This window comes from Lobosporangium transversale, assembly GCF_002105155.1.
Source record: "Lobosporangium transversale strain NRRL 3116 chromosome Unknown BCR41scaffold_14, whole genome shotgun sequence".
In the NCBI taxonomy this organism is placed as follows: domain Eukaryota; kingdom Fungi; phylum Mortierellomycota; class Mortierellomycetes; order Mortierellales; family Mortierellaceae; genus Lobosporangium; species Lobosporangium transversale.
The window spans coordinates 217,303-233,793 of record NW_019028992.1 but is presented as its reverse complement, the minus strand read 5'-3'; the positions used below and the strand labels follow the sequence as shown (position 1 = coordinate 233,793).

The following is a 16,491-nucleotide window of genomic DNA, read 5'->3' as shown; positions in this document are numbered from 1 at the left end:
CACTTCCTCGCTTTCTTTCTTTCTATTTTGCCTGCCATTTTTCCTCCCATCCTTCATTCCTTCCCCCTTTTCTTCGCCATACTTCGCCCCACACTTCTACTACAGCTCAACGCAACGCCACCGTATCCCTTGCATACTTTGTACTGCTATCAGATACTCTTTAACCAACTATAGATACTCTGGTTTTTCTTGACATCAAATACAACAACTTTGCTCAACAACAGCACGGCAACAACACATCACGTCACACCATATTACACAACCATAGAACCATAGAGCTTCATGGAAAAAGAGAATACTCCTCCTTCAGATTCATTCATCTTCTCAGATGAATATCTTTGTCGGTGGGAGCTATGCGGCAAGAACTTTATGGATGCTGAGCAGCTATATGAGCATCTCCGTGATGATCATGTTGGCAGGAAAGCTCACCGTAACCTGTGCCTGACTTGTCGTTGGGAAAAATGCTCTATCCCAACATTTACCAAAAGAGACCATATCACCTCTCATCTCAGAGTTCATGTTCCATCGAAGCCTTATCATTGCAGTGTAAGCTTAATGCTGTAACTAAAATCATTTTCATCAGCTTGTTAAAACTGAAAAAGTTAAGAGGAAGAGTATCATTTATGATTGAATGATTGACTGACTGATTTTTTTCATTGATTCGGATTTAGATCTGCAAAAAGGGTTTTAAGCGGCCACAGGATCTAAAGAAGCATGAGAGGACTCATTTAGATGGCAACGCTGTTATCTCTTGCGAGGCAACCGATACCAAGACAACAGCTACAGCTTCAACCTCAGGGCATCTCAAAGTCAACAAAAACAACTCTGCTCTTCTAACACCTCCCACAATCTCGGATCGGTCTCCTTCAATCTCCTCCACGTCCACTCTAACTTCCTCGGCCACACTTTCACCATATTCTCTACCTCTCTCCCCTGCAGATACACTCGAGTCATGGAACCCTGGTCTTTGTAAGTAATTGCCGTCAGATAGCTGATTAGAATACCAACAACGGATTTGATGTTGACTTTTTTTTTTTTTTCCTTTTCTTTTTTATAAATATATTACCGCAGCATCGCCATCCTATTCAACCAACTCTGATCTATTCAGCTCACCTAATGCGCAGGATTTGGAGTTTGACATGCTCAATGTAGATACTACTAGCGCCTATTATGGAGCACTCCCCATTAACAATGGTTGTGATGATCTTTCACTTATGAGCGCCAAGCGCCCGCGTGATGGTCTGGATGAGATATTATCAGAAACCTTGGATGCCTTTGCAAATGAGGCTAAGAAGAAATGCACGAATGCATATTACAACGAAGGTGATTTTCATTTGCTGAATTCCTGTCATTTGTAAAGTTAAATTAATGCTTCTCATTTTTTATTGACTGCGCTTTACGTTTACATATGATAGATGTGATGGGCTATTTGAATGCCATGAGCGTCATCCTAGAAGATAACCCATTAACTCCAGAACGTTTATTATCCTCATTGCCTGATATTACGGATTTGAGTCAGTATAATCAGTTGAATCAATATTGTTCTTCTCTTCTGGAAGACGTTAGTGGAGAGAGTCATGTATCAAAGTCATTCGATATGGCATTGTTCCCAGAGTATGACCAAAAGCAGGCGACACTCGAACAACAATACATTAATAATTTTGGAAATGGTGCTGTTGATGATGTTGATGTCAATAGATACCTATCGCTTGACAGCACCGCTGCATTCAACGCACCCTCAGCTAACTCATTGTATGGACCAATGACAGGAAATGACGTTTTTACGTCAGGAGCAACGAATGACTCTTCATGGGACTCCTCGCCAGGCCTACAACCTCCAGGAGTCATCCAGGCTATACCGGTAAATCGCGGTATTCAGCAACATAACCGTTTCAACAACCCACAATATGTGACACTTCAGGCGCTACAACAAGGAGCAGACTCGCCATCAGCTCTTGTGAGGATCAAGAAAGAGGAAGACGTAATCGAGCCCAAGATTGAAGTCAAGGAAGAGGGCGCAAGGTTATATGCAGACATGGCTACGCAGACAGGAGCTAATACAGCAAGTCAACCTGAAACCTTTAGCGGAGCCATGATGATGATGGTTATGCCTTCAACTCTAGATCAAACTAAACGGATGAGTAAAGCCCGAGTGCCACTAGATGCGGAAGCGCTCTTGGAATCAGCACCGAACGCTCCAGATATGCCACTACTGGGGATTGACATCAAGGAGGCCGTCTCAGCTAAAGGGGCTGCTTCTAAAGAGGTTGAAGAAACAAGCCAGAGCGGTGAACAGCAGTCTATTCAAGAAGCCGTAGGGTCTGAGGATCGAGGACCTGGCTTATCAAAGTTCGGAAGCTATGTCCAAAAGGCACGTGCACGACAAGCTGCGGCCGCAGCCGCAGCCGCATCAGCATCAGCAACTAATTCAACACTGGATTCAGCAGCGACAATCGAGTCACTTGACCCTATGGAGGCCATGACCCGTCAGTTCGAGCAAACTCGTCTAAGTGGCTCTGATGATAATCATAGCTCTCATAATGCACCAGCTACTGATCTCGATAACGAGGATGAAGAGAGACGGCTCCGCGCTGCCAAGGCTCGAACTTTATGCGCCCAGGATCCAGTTCGTAGACAGCACGCCAAAGTTCTTTGGAATCTCATCAAGAGCTTCAATTTCCTGATGGCACATCCAGAAAAGGTTGCTCAATATAGAGCAGCGCTCTCCAAGGGCAGTTCGAGCGGGGTGTATCGCAAGACAAACGCACAGAGCCTTGAATCTGGTAGAAGTTCGACACCTCACCGTGGAGATGCATCATCAACAGCTGGATCGACAAGTATCGCGCCTCATCGTCCATCACCCCTGCACCAAGAGTATAAGCTTGATTTTGATTATAATCGGCTGAGATCGGCTTTGTTAGATGAGGCATCGTCCTACCACCCATCTCCTCCCCCAGTAGCATCACAGGCAAAACACACCAAGGACACAGGCTCAGAGACCGAGACTTACGAGCAATCGATAGATTCTCCTGTTTTGTATCCTACATCTGATTTGCATCACTCCTCAGTTCCATTCGAGCTTTCGGAGGAGGAGAGGCGATTCATTGAAGAAGACAATGCCAGGACGGCAGCAGCGAAAGCAGCAGCATCGAATGAAGCCGAAACAGAATCTGATTCAGAATACTGCATTGTATAATGGAGAGTTATGTAGCCAGAGGTTCTACATATATTTTCTATTCATGTATTTTTAGTAAATTAAATTATACCAAAAGATAAATCCCATTCAATTGAAAATGAAAATAGCTTTTTTTTTTACGCTTTAATAATTCATGAATGAACGGAAGTTACGAAGGAAGTGGGTATGCTTTTGCACATGGATCAGGGACATAAAATTACAGGCGTGTTGTAGTACTTGCAATGGCTTCTATCATCAGTGACCATTATTTTTCTTTGTTTTTTTTTTTTTTTCTCTTATTATTAATGGAAGGGTTTCTTATTATTACATGTATTCATCTCCATCATGATGAAGAGTGACTAGAAAAAAAAAAAAAAAAAAAAAAGGGAAAAGCATAGCCAGAAAATGTAATCGTTAGTCGATGCCGTGTATTTTTTTTTTTTTTTTTTTTTTTTTTTTTTTTGCTTCCTCTTCTTGGTTTCATTTGAGGTTCAGACAAAAAAAGAAAAATGTATGAATGTGTATAGATGTAAGATAAAAAAAGATGGATGCAAAAAGACTTTTTTTTTTTTTTTTTTTTTTTTTTACCTGAACTAAAGTTCGCAAAGAGATTTTTCGTTCCTGGTTCCTGCAGAACCAACTCCTCGCCCTCGATGTCCAAGCTGATGCTTTCATTCATCTGTCGAAAGTTGATAGCATCGGCTCCATTGCTCTGTTGGGGTATAATCGGAGGGGTCAAATGTCTCAGAAGGGCCCAGTTGGTGGTCTTGAAGAACGGATGCTGCTTCACATCACTGGCTCCTGCATTCGATCCTAGCCTCAGCTGCTCATCTTTAATCAACAATTTCCGGATCAAGGATTTGCAGAGGGGAGAGATTTGTTGGACACCCGGATGTTCTGGAAATTGAACTTCTGTATTAAGGATGGATTTGAAGGTTGCAGATCGATCTTTGCCCTTGAAGGGAGTGACACCATAGAGCATTTCATAAATCAAGATCCCAAGTGTCCACCAGTCCACGGCTGAAGTGTGTCCTGTTCCATTGATGACTTCTGGTGCGATATATTCTGTGGAGAAAAAGAAAAAAAAAAAAAAAAAAAAAAAAAAAAAAACGAGATTAAGATGAGTACATGTATAGGATAGGATTTTATATATAAAAGTGTATATATGTGTATATACATGTGGTTTGCGATCCTACCTTCTGTGCCTACAAAGCTGTTCGTCCGTAAATTGGCAATACAGGATTTAGTATCGATGGCGGGAGGTGTAGAGGGTGATGAGGATTTGACGACTGTTGGTTCTCCTGCTGGCATTGATTGTTTTGATAGATCAAAGTCTGTCAACATGATATGTCCTGTATGGTGTAACAAGATGTCTGCGAAAATTTAAAAAAAGAAATTAAAGTCCATTCTCTGTAGTCTTTGCAACATGTAACGTGTAACAACAAACACATTAATAACTCTTTTCTTCTTTTTTTTTTTTTGTTTGTTTGTAACATGTCTCTCCTGGGCTTACTTTCTGGTTTCAAGTCTCGGTAAATGAAGCCCATCAAATGCAAGTACTCGAGTGCTGCAATCACTTCTGCGGCATAAAATTTTGCATCCTCTTCTACCAAATGTTTTCCAGGTCTCATTTGTAATGCTAATTGTGAAGAGTATTTAAAAAAAAAAAAAAAAAAAAAAAAAAAGGACATTGAGTAATCAAATATGTAATTCTTGTAAGCAAAGCATGAAACCTTTTCTTTTTTACAATCTCCAATGCAATTAGATCCAAACAAAAAGAGCAGATTCAATTATTATTAGTATGTATCTTTTTTTTTTTTTTTTTACCTCGGAAGAATTCACCACCCATGCAATACTCCATGCAAAAATAAAGATATTCTTCTGATTGGAAAGAGTGGTATAGTGTGACGATGAATGGATGATTGGACGTGGCCAAGATCTCCTGTTCTGCAAATGCTCGTTTGATCTTATTGCGCTTGATCATCTCTTTCTTGGATAGCACTTTTGTCATTGTAGTTAAAGTTGTTGACGGTATAATGATTGTTTTCAAGTTGCATAAATTGTGAATAATTAAATAAATAATCAATAAAAAAAAAAAGCTTTCTGTTAGTAATGTACCCTTTGATTTCCCGTGCTGAAATCATTCTCCACGTTGTGCAGTCTCTTTTATTCCCTTGATGCATTGCATTGTCGGTAAAGGAAAAAAAAAAAAAAAAAAAAAAAAGTGCATATTTGATTTCGCCTCCTTCCTTCTCTTTCTCTCAATAGCCTTCACCTCGGAACTTTTTTTGTACATGTTGTGTAGTATAGAATATTTTATGTTACTTGTTGCTTACCTTTCATAGCATAAAGCCGATCTGTATCCTTTTGCTGTACCAAATACACTTTTCCGACATCGCCCTTACCCAACAATCGGATCTTTACAAAACTATTTGGTGAAACCTCAACTGATTTTTTCTTGATAGAGTTGGAAGAATACGTTCTTCGAACAGTTCCTAGACGCCTTAGATCCAGAGTGGAGCCATTGGGGCTCTTTTCATGAGGAAGGCCGAGATGAAGTTTGGAGGATGGTGAAGATGCTGTGGTCGCTGCTGTGAGGGATGATGCCATTGTCATGGTGGAACCCAAGGTAGTATTGGATCTGGCGGCAGGGGAGGATGGATTATAGGCGCCCAAGTAACCATTTGCACTGCCAGCGCTCCCCTTTGAGGCACTATTGGTCTTGCGGAGAGAATCTTCTAATACTGTGGCCTTGGCATTTGGAGTCGAGGCGACTCGTCTAAGGAACTGAGGAGTGGTCAGGATATCAGGTAGTAATGTTAGCATGAGTTTAGTAAAAAGATATACGTGAGAAAGAAAGAAAAGAGGAAGAGAAAGTGGAAGTGGAAGTGGAAGAGAGAGATATAGATGGAGATGGAGATTAATACGATTTGTTTGATGGAAATCAAAAAAAAAAGGGTTTAATAATTGTATCAGTTTGAGAATGTGTGAAAGTGAAGAGTGTGACAAAAAAAAACACAGTGACAGGTGCGATTGATCTTTTCTTTAATGCATTACAAACGACATGGTGATAGTCCCGGAAAGAAGCGTTCTCAATGAAAGGAGAAAGGGGAGAGAGGAAGGGAAGGGGAAAGGAAGGGGAAAGGAAGGGGAAAGGAAGGGGAGGGGTTAGAAGAGGGTGGGAAGGGGTGTGCAAGGTGTAGGGTAACGGGTGAGTTATGTCAGTCAACAAAGAAAAGGAGAATTGATTGAAGACAGGTGCTTCAGCCTGTTAGGTCAGCGACGAGAATATAAATAGAAAGAATGTGTTTGTGAGAGAAGGTTGATGGAATGTGAGTGAATGGAGAGATGATGAATAAAAGGATGTAAGCAATGAAGTTGCGAAAAAATAAAAAATAAAATAAAAAAGACTAGTCCAGTCGAGGTGGACAAGTAGGAAGAGAGAAAGTGAATTCTGTTGCACAGTTTTTGAAAGTGGGGCACAGGCACAGACACAGACACAGGTACAACAAAAGTATAAATACAGACAAAGTAATCACTCAAACGGAAAAAGGGGGAAAGGAAGGGGAAAGATTCATCAAAGCAAAGCAATGTAAAGGAATGGGATATGTACATGTACAAGTGTTGATGCAATGTCTTGTGTAATGTCATCTCTAGAGATGCTATCCATATTGATAACAGTAAGAAGAGTTGGAACTGTTTCAAGTACTCCTCTCTTGATTCTTCCTCTATCCATCCTCACCTTCACATTCCCATCACTCGTCTCGTCAAAAGACAATACATCCTATCGGATCGTGTTATAGATAATGTATTATAGATATTGTATTATAGATATCGTATATGCCATGCACAGTATACTAAAAATGACATGACATGACAACCTCATCCGATGTTTATAATTATATATAGTGGCCTACACGCGGCTAGCACGCTGCGGAAGGCATATAGTTCTATATTTTGAAGTAGCTCTCTTTAAAACGGAAAGGAAATGCATGCAGACATTGAGCAAAAAAAAAAAAAAAAAAAAGGAAAGAAAAATGCAAACCCAGCGAGTGTAACATGCTGTAAGAGAGCACCAAGTCACCAAGTATACCATTATTAATTAAAAATCAAACCCAGGAACCAGAACCAATAGTCCCATGCTATCCATGCTAAAGCTGTTGACAAGGCCATTGTTTTTTTTCCACGTTTTCCCGCCCTTTAGTTGTATAATTTTAATCATAAAATGATCGTACTACTGTGAAGCAAACTTTTGTTGTAAAAATAACACAAACAGACAGACAACAATGACAATAACAATAATAACAATAGTAATAATAATAATAATAATAATAATAATAATAATAATAATAAAAGAGCTCAGTGTAGAGACTATTCCATTTAATATCACAGACAAATGTAAACATTCGTCCGAGTCTCAATTCATTGAACTTGAAATATCAAATGTGTCTAGGAGAAGGATACCTGTCGTCTTCTTTTTAGACTAATTATAATACATGATATCATCTCTTTTCTTCAAATGAACAATGGGGGAAGAATGAAGGGAAGTGAAGAGAAGGAGATCATAAAAATAAAATAAAATAATAAAAAGATAACTTACCGATTTTTTATTGTCGGAAGGAAGGGCATGTGGATCATAAAAGTCTGCTCGAGAGATTCTCCTGCCTCCAAACCCGAAAAACGACTTTAGTTTAGAAGGCAATGGGGATGAGACATAGGACGGTGCAGGTGATGCAATGATGGTGGATGAGGATGAGCTCGGTGCGTAGGTGGAATGGTAATCACCAGAGGAGGGCATCGTTGCTTGTCTGTGTTTCCTTCAAATCGTTGTCGTTGTTATCGTTCGTTGTTATCGTTCGTTGTGTGTTGTGGTTTTTTTTTTTTTTTTTTTTTTTTTTTTCCCACTCAATTTCCTTTGCACGTCCTTTATGACTTTCTTTTTTTTTTTTTTTTTTTTTTTTTTTTTCCCTTCTTGCTTGGATGCTAAAGACCTTCTTTAGTTTTTTGAATAACTTTAGAAAAAAAGAAAAGGAGAGAAAGAGTGAGGGTAGACAGAAGGAACAAGGAGAGACGATTGATCCGCAGTGGGGCAATGAGTGAGGTGAAAGGATAGAAAGATAAGGAAAGAAAAAGGTGTAAAAAAAGAGAAAAGATAAAAAATAAAAAATAAAAAATAAAATAAAATAAGAATGGGCTGTAAGGTTGAAGGAAGAGACTAGATAATCGTGTCCTTGAGTATGGTCATAAAAAAAATAAAAAAAAAAAAAAAAAAAAGAGAACAGGTGGTTAGTGAAGGAGAGAGGGATGAAAGAGATGAGGACGAGGCAAAGAGAGAAATAGGAGAGAAAGTGAGCAAAGAAAAAGGATTGATCTAATGCGCCCTATATTAGAACAGAAACCAATGTAGTCACTGTAAGAGTGCTAAATGAAATGGGTAAATGGTTAGACCAGATTTCTGTTCTGTCAGCGTCAGGAACGATTAAAGAAAAAAAAAGATTGACGGAAGAGTACACAGATACAGAGGCAGGGGTAAAAAAAAAAAAAAAAAAAAAAAAAAAAACACCTCAAAAGTCAGAATCACTGCTTTTTTTCTTTTATTGATTTTATTTTTATGGATGAACCAACATGTACTCAAAGAGAACCGATTGAGGCCTTTAAAGTCAATGAATCCTCTCTTCGCCTTCAGCCATTCTTTGTCATTTTCTCGGTATTTAAGGACTGAACAATGTAAAGATTAAATTTCTGATGGGCTTTTAAAGTCACCCATAAATGGTAACCACACTGCGGGGAAAGTTCTCGTTTTACTTAAAGCATTGAAACAGCCAGACTGTTACTGAAACTCAATTAAAATCTGTTACACTGAACACTGAAGATGGTACATTATACACCTTCCTTTGTAGTTTATTAGACTTAATCTGTACAGGAGTAATCTAACGAGCCAATAAATAAATGTTGGAACTTTGAAGTCCCAGTGGTTCCGTCGTCCCCTTCGTTACTGATATTCCTCAAATCGAGCTTGAACTGTTCTACTGTTGGGAGGGTTCGCAACAAAGGATGGGACCATGACTTTGTAGGTGCAGACGACAGATGTAGCAACTTCCAGAGATCGCCATACCTCTCACCTTTAAATATAGCTGCATGCATGTCCGCCCGCTGGCTCTGTTGCCTTTAGATGGTGGAGTTTGTGCTGGGGAAATCTCAGGCATGTCCACCAGATTCCAGGTATGCTTGCATGATGGGTGCCGCCCTTTTGATCATGAAGGCACATTCTAAAGCAGTCTTGTCCTCCTTCAACGGCAAATACTCTAGAAGCATCTCCAGCATGATCTTTGCCTTCTTATTACCAGGCATTAAAGGAACCTCTGCCATCATTACTTCTACCATTTAGGTACAACCAATGGCCTTCATGATGCCCAGTATCATTGACTTTCAATGCCTGGCTATCCCAGTCGTGGGCAGAGCCGGTGTGAAGACCCCAATAACGGCCATAACGTCCGCTATCTGTACCCGCATGATTTGGTATCGCGGAGTGCAACAATGCAGGCTCGCCTATGATTGGCGAAAAGACATGCTATGTATGCACCCCAATCGAACTGAGCGTGAGCGGATACCCTCGCTTTCTCAGTCTGGCAGCTGCTCTGGCTCAGGAGTGTACTCGGCCTCATCAGCTGAGGCTGCTGGCGCTGATGCTGGTTCGAAGGTGATGCCAATAAGAATGCTCTGGGTCGGGTTTCCTAATAAAATGAGATAGAAAACAAGCTAGCAGGCATGAGTATAGTTCAAAAATAAAATAAAAAATAAATTACACAGATAATAGAGAAAAAATCGGTGGCGCGATATAAACAAGTGTTTCTTATGACTGGTAAGGCCATCCTCATCCATCATTATCTACTATGAAAAATACAACTAGAGCACCAACTTACACCGGCCGACCGAAGAGCTGGCTATTGAGGAACTGGCCCTTCAAAGAGTAGGGTACGCATGTGACATAGGAAGGCGATTTCTTAACGGCCCAGGAAAGTTGGTAATGTAAAATCATGGTGAATGTTAGTGACCAGTAGTTTTAATATATGTCGTTCCGGTTATTCAGAAACAATAATGAAATCTAAAGGAGTGTGGTGCATCACAAAGATCAATATATACGTACCCAATGTAACAAAGAGGCCAAGGCTCTGCTGGGTGATAAAGTAGAAGGTAAGGAGTGATAGAGTAGATGGAAGGAGGAAGCAGAGGTTGAAGAAGAGAAGCTGCACAAGGGTTTTTACAGCATTTGGTTGTGCTCGACCTTGCGCTGAAGTCTTTATATGCGTTAGTTGCTGATAGATTGGCCGCAGTGTGCACATGATTGCTGGCGATCAGCATACCAACCAAAGCAGTGATTGTTCATAGTACGTGTAAATTGTGACGCAATTTAGCACACATCTCTATTCCTTCTTTTTTTTTTTTTTTTTTTTTTTTTTGAGAGTCAAGGAATACTTGATCAGTTTTCGACAATGAGAGCTAAAGAGGATGATTATGAGTATATTATAAGCTCATGTAGTAAGTGTAAGTTAAGTTGATTGTACCAATCATTTCTCATCAATGTAAAGAATGTCTGAGGATCAAACGTTCATATTGTATTGTGTCATACAGGATGTTTTCATTCTTGATCCCAATAGTTCGTGGCTCGTCGGGCTCCTCATGGAAAATTGCATTTTTTCGTATTCTTGAAGACACCTTTTCCCGCACAAAAAATTTCGATTCAGGTGGACGTACAGTAATTTCTAGCTAAATAATAAGTCACCTGAACACAAATGTAAGGAAATGATCAATTTGTTTTGCATGGCGCTGTTTTTCCAAAGCGGAAGACGAATATTTTTATCTCTGCGGCCGACAACAGGCATTGACTACGGGTACTGCTAATTATGCAACGCGCATTAAACGAATTTGTAAAGATTATGATGAGCGAATAACACCGCTAGTTTTCTACTCCACACTGCATGTGTCATTTCATTTCATGGATAATAATGAAGATGTTTCTAGACACGTCGGTTGTGAGTGTCTAATTATGCTCTATACTATTGAAACGTGCGATCTAGATGTGTTTCAGTGCAGTGAGGCTCATTATAAAATATTTGGCTCGATCTGGCATGAGTTGACAGACCATTACCAGAAGCGACTGGGCCCATCCAGTACTTTAATTTGGATGACTATAATGATGTATATACTCACAGGAGAAAGGGGTCGGGTAGTGGAATTATAAGGAAACTCTCTTATCAATCGGTGGTAACAGAATAATGGAAAAGCCGCCAACACGAAGGTCTTTTAGCTCTGGATTATAGGACGTCCTTAACATTTGCTGCGATTGATTTGCGGACCAGGGTGCGAGCTGACAATTGAATCCGTTTAAGCTTCTGAAACAAAAAATGGAATGCTTACGTTGGTGCGCTTTGGTCTCACTTGCAATTGTCAAAAAACAAAATCAAACTTTTACAATCTACCAGATTTGATTTTAGGATACCAAAGTATACCACAGCAACGAGCGCACAGTCTCTTGTGGACCTGTGGAGTAGAAGCAATGTGGGGCTAGAATATAACTTCGGCATGTACAAGGTATACAACAGGTTGGGACTTACTTGAAATGGTTTGGTCGATGACACAAACACCGAGAGTTGGCTAAACGAGTCTTACTTGTGGATCATGAGAGTGAGCAGTAAAACCCTACATTTCTACCGCACCGGCGCCTAGTCCTTTGTGCAATAAAAAGTGGAAACAAGAGTCCTTGATTCTTTTTTTTTCTTCTTCTCTCCATTCCTCATTCATTTTCTACATTTCACTTTTCTTTTTCCCCCTCCCCTCTCCTCTCTCCCCTTTTTTTTTTTTTTTTTTTTTTTTTTTTTTTTTTTTAATTTTGCCATTTGCCACGATGTCATGCAATCCAGTTAACGTTGCAAAGGATCGCTTGCAGCAAATCTATCAAACAATAGGTGCCCCTGGTATGTCTGTCTCAATCACCCTGTTTTGAATTCTTATTACTACAATCAGTATTTTCCTACCGATGTCAATATGCACTCTTGACATTGTACTCAATTATTTGTCTGTTGGTTTGTCATAGGCCGTATTAGACCATCGATTAACAAGGCCAACAGAACAGAACTTAACCCAGTGTATTTTTTGGCTCGGAGTGCTACCGTCTATCCATCAAAGACTGCTGTTGTCCATGGAGAGAGACGCTACACCTACAAGGAACTCAATCGTCGAACAGTCGCATTGGCCTATGCGCTGAAGGAACAATTGAATGTCAGACGTGGAGACAGGGTCGCAATTATTGCGCCTAATATCCCTGCCATGCTCGAGGCTCACTTTGCTATCCCTGCTGCCAATGCCATCATCTGTGCAATCAATACCCGTCTAGTACCATCAGAGGTCGCCTATATCCTCGAGCACTCTGGATCTACAATCGTTTTCTGTGATGCCGAGTTCAAGGATCTGATTAAAGATTCTCCTCTTCCCAAGATCATCATCGAGGACACAGGTTTGGCCTCAGACCCCTATGAACAACTTTTGCAAACAGGTTATTCAAAAGCTGACACACTCGGATGGAGCGGGCTAGATCAGACAGATAATGAAGAGGAGGAAGTCTCGCTCTGCTACACGAGGTATTATACATTCATTTTCACTTTGATTCTTTTGCATGGGAATATTGTGGATGAGCTATTGCATTATTTCACTGCAGGGCAATTGGGGAAAGTTTTTCCTCCCTTTCAACTGATTTGTTAAAACCTTATTTGCCTCCGTGCGAATTCTTTTTTTTTTTTTTTTTTTTTTTCTGATAGTGGAACAACAGGAAAGCCAAAGGGCGTGGTCTTCACATACCGTGGTCTATACCTTGCAGCTCTCGGGAATCTGATCGAGGCTCAACTGAATTTTGATTCTGTACATTTGTTTATTGTACCGTTGTTCCACGCCAATGCTTGGATGTATCCGTATTCCCTCACTGCTGTTGCAGGTAATTGACATTCATGCACATTGTTTACATTTTTTTTTTTTTTCTTCAAGTTCTAACATTTATTCTGGGCCTCGCCTTTTTTTTTTTTTTTTTTTTTTTTTCATGCTATCAATAGGGACGCACGTAATGCTCCGTAAGATCGATTACGATCAGATTTGGAAGGTGATGGTAGACGAAAAAGTTACACACTTGAATAGTGCGCCCACAATTTTGATTCAATTGGTACATAATCCTAATGCCCGCAAGCTACCAAAGACTGTCACATGCATTGTTGGAGGATCTGCTCCAACAGCAACGTTGATTGCCAAGATGAGGGAATTCGGCATGGAGGCTGCTCACGTTTATGGACTCACAGAGACTTATGGACCAGTTGTCAGGTCATACTATCAACCAGGGTTTGAAAAGCTTTCAGCGGAAGAGCTTGCTAAGCAATTGGCACGACAGGGTCATGTTTACGTAGTTTCAGACGATTTGCGCGTCGTAGATAGTGAGATGAACGATGTTGCTTTGGATGGAAAACAGGCTGGAGAGATCGTTTTCCGAGGCAACTTGGTGATGAAGGTAAAGTTAGTTTGGTGATGATACCAAAAAAAAAAACAAGAAACAGGCAATTTTTTGCGCCGAAGGCTAATTATTATTATTATTATTATTATTTTTTTTTTTTAAAAAAAAAAACTGTAGGGTTATTACAATGACCCAGAGGCTACTGCCAAGGCGTTTAAAGGAGGCTGGTTCCACAGTGGAGACATTGCAGGTGCGGGTTGAAGAATAGCTTTTTTTTATTTTTTTTTTATTACAAATAATTGTAAGCAGTCTCAAATATGAAATCATGTTCCTAGTTTTTTTATTATTACTAATTTTATTTGTAATCACTGCCGTTTTCTTGTTGGGATCACAAAGTTCGCCACCCCGATGGATATATTGCAATACAGGATCGTTCAAAGGATATTATTATCAGTGGAGGTGAGAACATCTCAACACTAGAGGTCGAGTCCTGTATCTCTCAACATCCTGCGGTTCTCGAGGTAGCAGTTGTGGCAACACCGAGTGAGCGTTGGGGAGAGACGCCCAAGGGTTTTGTGGTCCTTAAACCGGATTTGGCTGCGGACAAGATAGTGGATGGTCAAGCATTGGTCAAGTTCTGTAAAGAGCGCATGGCTGGATTCAAGTGTCCATCTTCGATTGTGATTGTCAAGGAGTTGCCCAAGACCAGCACAGGCAAATTGCAAAAGTATGTGTTGCGTGAGCAAGAATGGAAGGGACAACAGAAGCGGATCAACTAGACTAAAAAGAGTAATGCCATGTAAACAAAATAAAGCGAAGAGTGATCTCCACATTGCATCTTGACTATCAACACGTCAACTCGAGCTGGCTTTCAAACCCGGGGAAAAGAAAAAAAAAGGAATTCATTTACTTCATTGAAAAAAAAAAAAAAAAAAAAAAAAAAAAAAAGATTCCATCAGACATCTAATCTGATTCTCATTAGCACGAAAGTATTGAAAGCACTTAAGCACTAAAGTACTGAAAGAAGGACAAGGGTACCATTAGAGATATGCTTTTGTGCTTTGGATTCAGGACAAAGCTTGTTCCTGAAACGGCAGCACGTATGCTGTTTGCAGGCTGGGCCTCCTTCGTGATCGGTAAGTCTATGGTTTATTCCTGGGTTAGGAAGCAAGAAAAGGCTTTTGATCTTTGTAATTTTTTTTTCTTTTCTTCAATTGTAGAGGACATCAACGGTGAAATCAAGGTCTGTGGCGATTATAGTCCTGAAGAAGCAAGTTTAGTAGAGACTTTTTGCTCCAAGTACTCAAAGAGTTCTGAACCAGGATCCCAGGGGCTTAAAGCCAATAGTTTAAAGTTTTTGGGCCAAGAGGCATTACAGGGGTTTCTGACCTCTACAGGAGAGGTTTTCGTCAAGAGCAATAAGGATAGTGGAGATGAGAAGCTGAGGGGAGGACCTTGCTTGTTGTTGTTGAGCAACATCAAGGATGTGGCTACCTGTGGACAATCAGCAAATCATTGGACCGTGGCGATCGACCGATCGACAGGTGGACTCTTTGAGTGGATCGCTACGGATCTTAGGCCTCGAGTAGTGACGTTGGCATCATCTTTAAATCCGTTGTTACCGTCATCATCGGCATCGAATCCAACGTTGGTGTCCAAGACGAAGTTCAAGAGGGTTTGGGCAGGAGAAGCTCATATGCTTGTTTTAGCAGAGGATGGGACGCTTTATAGTTGGGGACGCGGCAGACACGGACAGCTCGGACATGGCGATCTTGGATTTGAATCGGTCCCAAGGCCTATTGAGGCACTCCAAGGTCTTCGTATTATAGACGCTGCCTGTGGAGCATCGTTCAGTGTAGCGCTTTCAGGTGGGTGTGGGAAAACTAAAAGAGTTTAGGGGTTGTTCCTTAAAATGCACAGGTTCTCATTTTCTTTATTATTTCTTATTTAGAATCTGGAGACATCTATACATTTGGTCTGAATGACCATGGGCAACTTGGTATCGGCAAGGGTGCAGATTTCGATAGAGGAAGCTCGCAGGAATGGGAATCACAGACTCCAAAGCACAATACTGCTTATCCTCAACTAGTTGATTTTTATGATTCAGACTCTGGGAAGGAGCTAGATGTCCATGTTGTCAAAGTCGCGTGCGGCCGTGCACATACTGTTGTACTGGATGGTATGCTCCCCAAAAAAAAAAAGAAAAAAAAAAAAAAAAAAAAAAAAAAAAGAAAAGGGAAAGGGTGTGTCCTTCTTTAGTCATCTTTAAAATGAAATCCTTTCCTTCTTCTTCCTGATAATACTAGATCAAGGAGGAGTATGGAGCTGCGGCTGGGGTAAATATGGTCAGCTTTGTCCTTTGCCACCATCAAGCTCAACATTAGCAACATCTCTGGACATGGACAATATGTGTTTAGAGACGAGGGAACAGCAGATGCTATACAGGATGGGATGTACTATTCAACAGGCGGACCAATATCATTTTGTCAGAGTGAAGGACAAGAAGAGCAAGGGAGCTTTTGGATCGACAGAGTCTTGGGAGGATGTCGTTTGTGGCCCGTGGAATAGCTGTATTTGGGCAAAGGACTGACATAATGAGCACATTGCGCATTGCTTGCATTAGGATGGTCGCACACAACACGTCATTTTCAATTTATTAATTTTATTTCTTTTTTTATTTTATTTTTTTCCAAGAAATATACCGTTTGATTTGAAGTTGATGTAACTGATGGAGATGGAGAGATGACGATTGGTCCTTGTCTTTGAGTTCTTAAATATATATATATATAAGGATGTTGTCGTTTCTTTTTTTTTTTATTATTTT

The 16,491-nt window shown here is 40.4% G+C and overlaps 6 protein-coding genes across 6 annotated transcripts; 4 read left to right on the top strand and 2 right to left on the bottom strand.

Moving 5' to 3' along the window:
• Positions 1–369: 369 nt before the first annotated feature.
• Positions 370–977, top strand: BCR41DRAFT_304244 (hypothetical protein; the record flags this gene model as incomplete). Its single annotated transcript, XM_022020754.1, has 2 exons — positions 370–546; positions 672–977. The coding sequence occupies 2 exons, from the start codon at positions 370–372 to the stop codon at positions 975–977; spliced, it is 483 nt and encodes a 160-aa protein (XP_021882301.1).
• A 306-nt stretch (positions 978–1,283) lies between these two features.
• On the top strand, positions 1,284–3,282 carry BCR41DRAFT_39089 (hypothetical protein). The gene is made up of 3 exons (XM_022028295.1): positions 1,284–1,323; positions 1,416–1,614; positions 1,770–3,282. The coding sequence occupies exons 2-3, from the start codon at positions 1,578–1,580 to the stop codon at positions 3,194–3,196; spliced, it is 1,464 nt and encodes a 487-aa protein (XP_021882300.1). The 5' UTR covers positions 1,284–1,323; positions 1,416–1,577; the 3' UTR covers positions 3,197–3,282.
• A 166-nt stretch (positions 3,283–3,448) lies between these two features.
• On the bottom strand, positions 3,449–6,122 carry BCR41DRAFT_321343 (kinase-like domain-containing protein). Its single transcript, XM_022021436.1, has 6 exons — positions 5,512–6,122; positions 5,003–5,176; positions 4,689–4,814; positions 4,372–4,548; positions 3,764–4,240; positions 3,449–3,534 (listed from the first exon to the last, which is right to left on the bottom strand). The coding sequence occupies exons 1-6, from the start codon at positions 5,999–6,001 to the stop codon at positions 3,500–3,502; spliced, it is 1,479 nt and encodes a 492-aa protein (XP_021882299.1). The 5' UTR covers positions 6,002–6,122; the 3' UTR covers positions 3,449–3,499.
• Positions 6,123–9,085: 2,963 nt separating this feature from the next.
• On the bottom strand, positions 9,086–10,214 carry BCR41DRAFT_395266 (hypothetical protein; the record flags this gene model as incomplete). The annotated part of the gene is made up of 4 exons (XM_022028713.1): positions 9,086–9,341; positions 9,520–9,724; positions 9,831–9,909; positions 10,101–10,214. The coding sequence occupies 4 exons, from the start codon at positions 10,212–10,214 to the stop codon at positions 9,086–9,088; spliced, it is 654 nt and encodes a 217-aa protein (XP_021882298.1).
• A 1,837-nt stretch (positions 10,215–12,051) lies between these two features.
• On the top strand, positions 12,052–14,498 carry BCR41DRAFT_321342 (AMP-dependent synthetase and ligase). The gene is made up of 6 exons (XM_022021435.1): positions 12,052–12,150; positions 12,270–12,813; positions 12,991–13,163; positions 13,279–13,724; positions 13,845–13,917; positions 14,064–14,498. Exons 1-6 carry the CDS (start codon positions 12,081–12,083, stop codon positions 14,444–14,446), a joined length of 1,689 nt encoding a protein of 562 aa, XP_021882297.1. The 5' UTR covers positions 12,052–12,080; the 3' UTR covers positions 14,447–14,498.
• Positions 14,499–14,616: 118 nt separating this feature from the next.
• BCR41DRAFT_351587 (regulator of chromosome condensation 1/beta-lactamase-inhibitor protein II) lies at positions 14,617–16,369 on the top strand. The gene is made up of 4 exons (XM_022023821.1): positions 14,617–14,803; positions 14,888–15,535; positions 15,619–15,846; positions 15,974–16,369. Exons 1-4 carry the CDS (start codon positions 14,716–14,718, stop codon positions 16,255–16,257), a joined length of 1,248 nt encoding a protein of 415 aa, XP_021882296.1. The 5' UTR covers positions 14,617–14,715; the 3' UTR covers positions 16,258–16,369.
• Positions 16,370–16,491: the final 122 nt, after the last annotated feature.

Bases quoted from the DNA above. Each gene is read 5' to 3' on its own strand.
- BCR41DRAFT_351587 (XM_022023821.1), top strand. From the start codon at position 14,716: ATGCTTTTGTGCTTTGGATTCAGGACAAAGCTTGTTCCTGAAACGGCA. The intron at 15,536-15,618 runs GTGGGTGTGGGA...TTTCTTATTTAG, and splicing joins GTTCAGTGTAGCGCTTTCAG to AATCTGGAGACATCTATACA. The intron at 15,847-15,973 runs GTATGCTCCCCA...TGATAATACTAG, and splicing joins ACATACTGTTGTACTGGATG to ATCAAGGAGGAGTATGGAGC.
- BCR41DRAFT_39089 (XM_022028295.1), top strand. From the start codon at position 1,578: ATGTATCAAAGTCATTCGATATGGCATTGTTCCCAGA. The intron at 1,615-1,769 runs GTATGACCAAAA...GACCAATGACAG, and splicing joins GATATGGCATTGTTCCCAGA to GAAATGACGTTTTTACGTCA.
- BCR41DRAFT_321343 (XM_022021436.1), bottom strand. From the start codon at position 6,001: ATGCTAACATTACTACCTGATATCCTGACCACTCCTCAGTTCCTTAGA. The intron at 4,815-5,002 runs GTAAAAAAAAAA...CTTCACAATTAG, and splicing joins GGGTGGTGAATTCTTCCGAG to CATTACAAATGAGACCTGGA. The intron at 3,535-3,763 runs GTAAAAAAAAAA...TTTTTTTTCTAG, and splicing joins CTTTGCGAACTTTAGTTCAG to TCACTCTTCATCATGATGGA.
- BCR41DRAFT_321342 (XM_022021435.1), top strand. From the start codon at position 12,081: ATGTCATGCAATCCAGTTAACGTTGCAAAGGATCGCTTGCAGCAAATC. The intron at 13,725-13,844 runs GTAAAGTTAGTT...AAAAAACTGTAG, and splicing joins GAGGCAACTTGGTGATGAAG to GGTTATTACAATGACCCAGA. The intron at 13,918-14,063 runs GTGCGGGTTGAA...GGGATCACAAAG, and splicing joins CCACAGTGGAGACATTGCAG to TTCGCCACCCCGATGGATAT.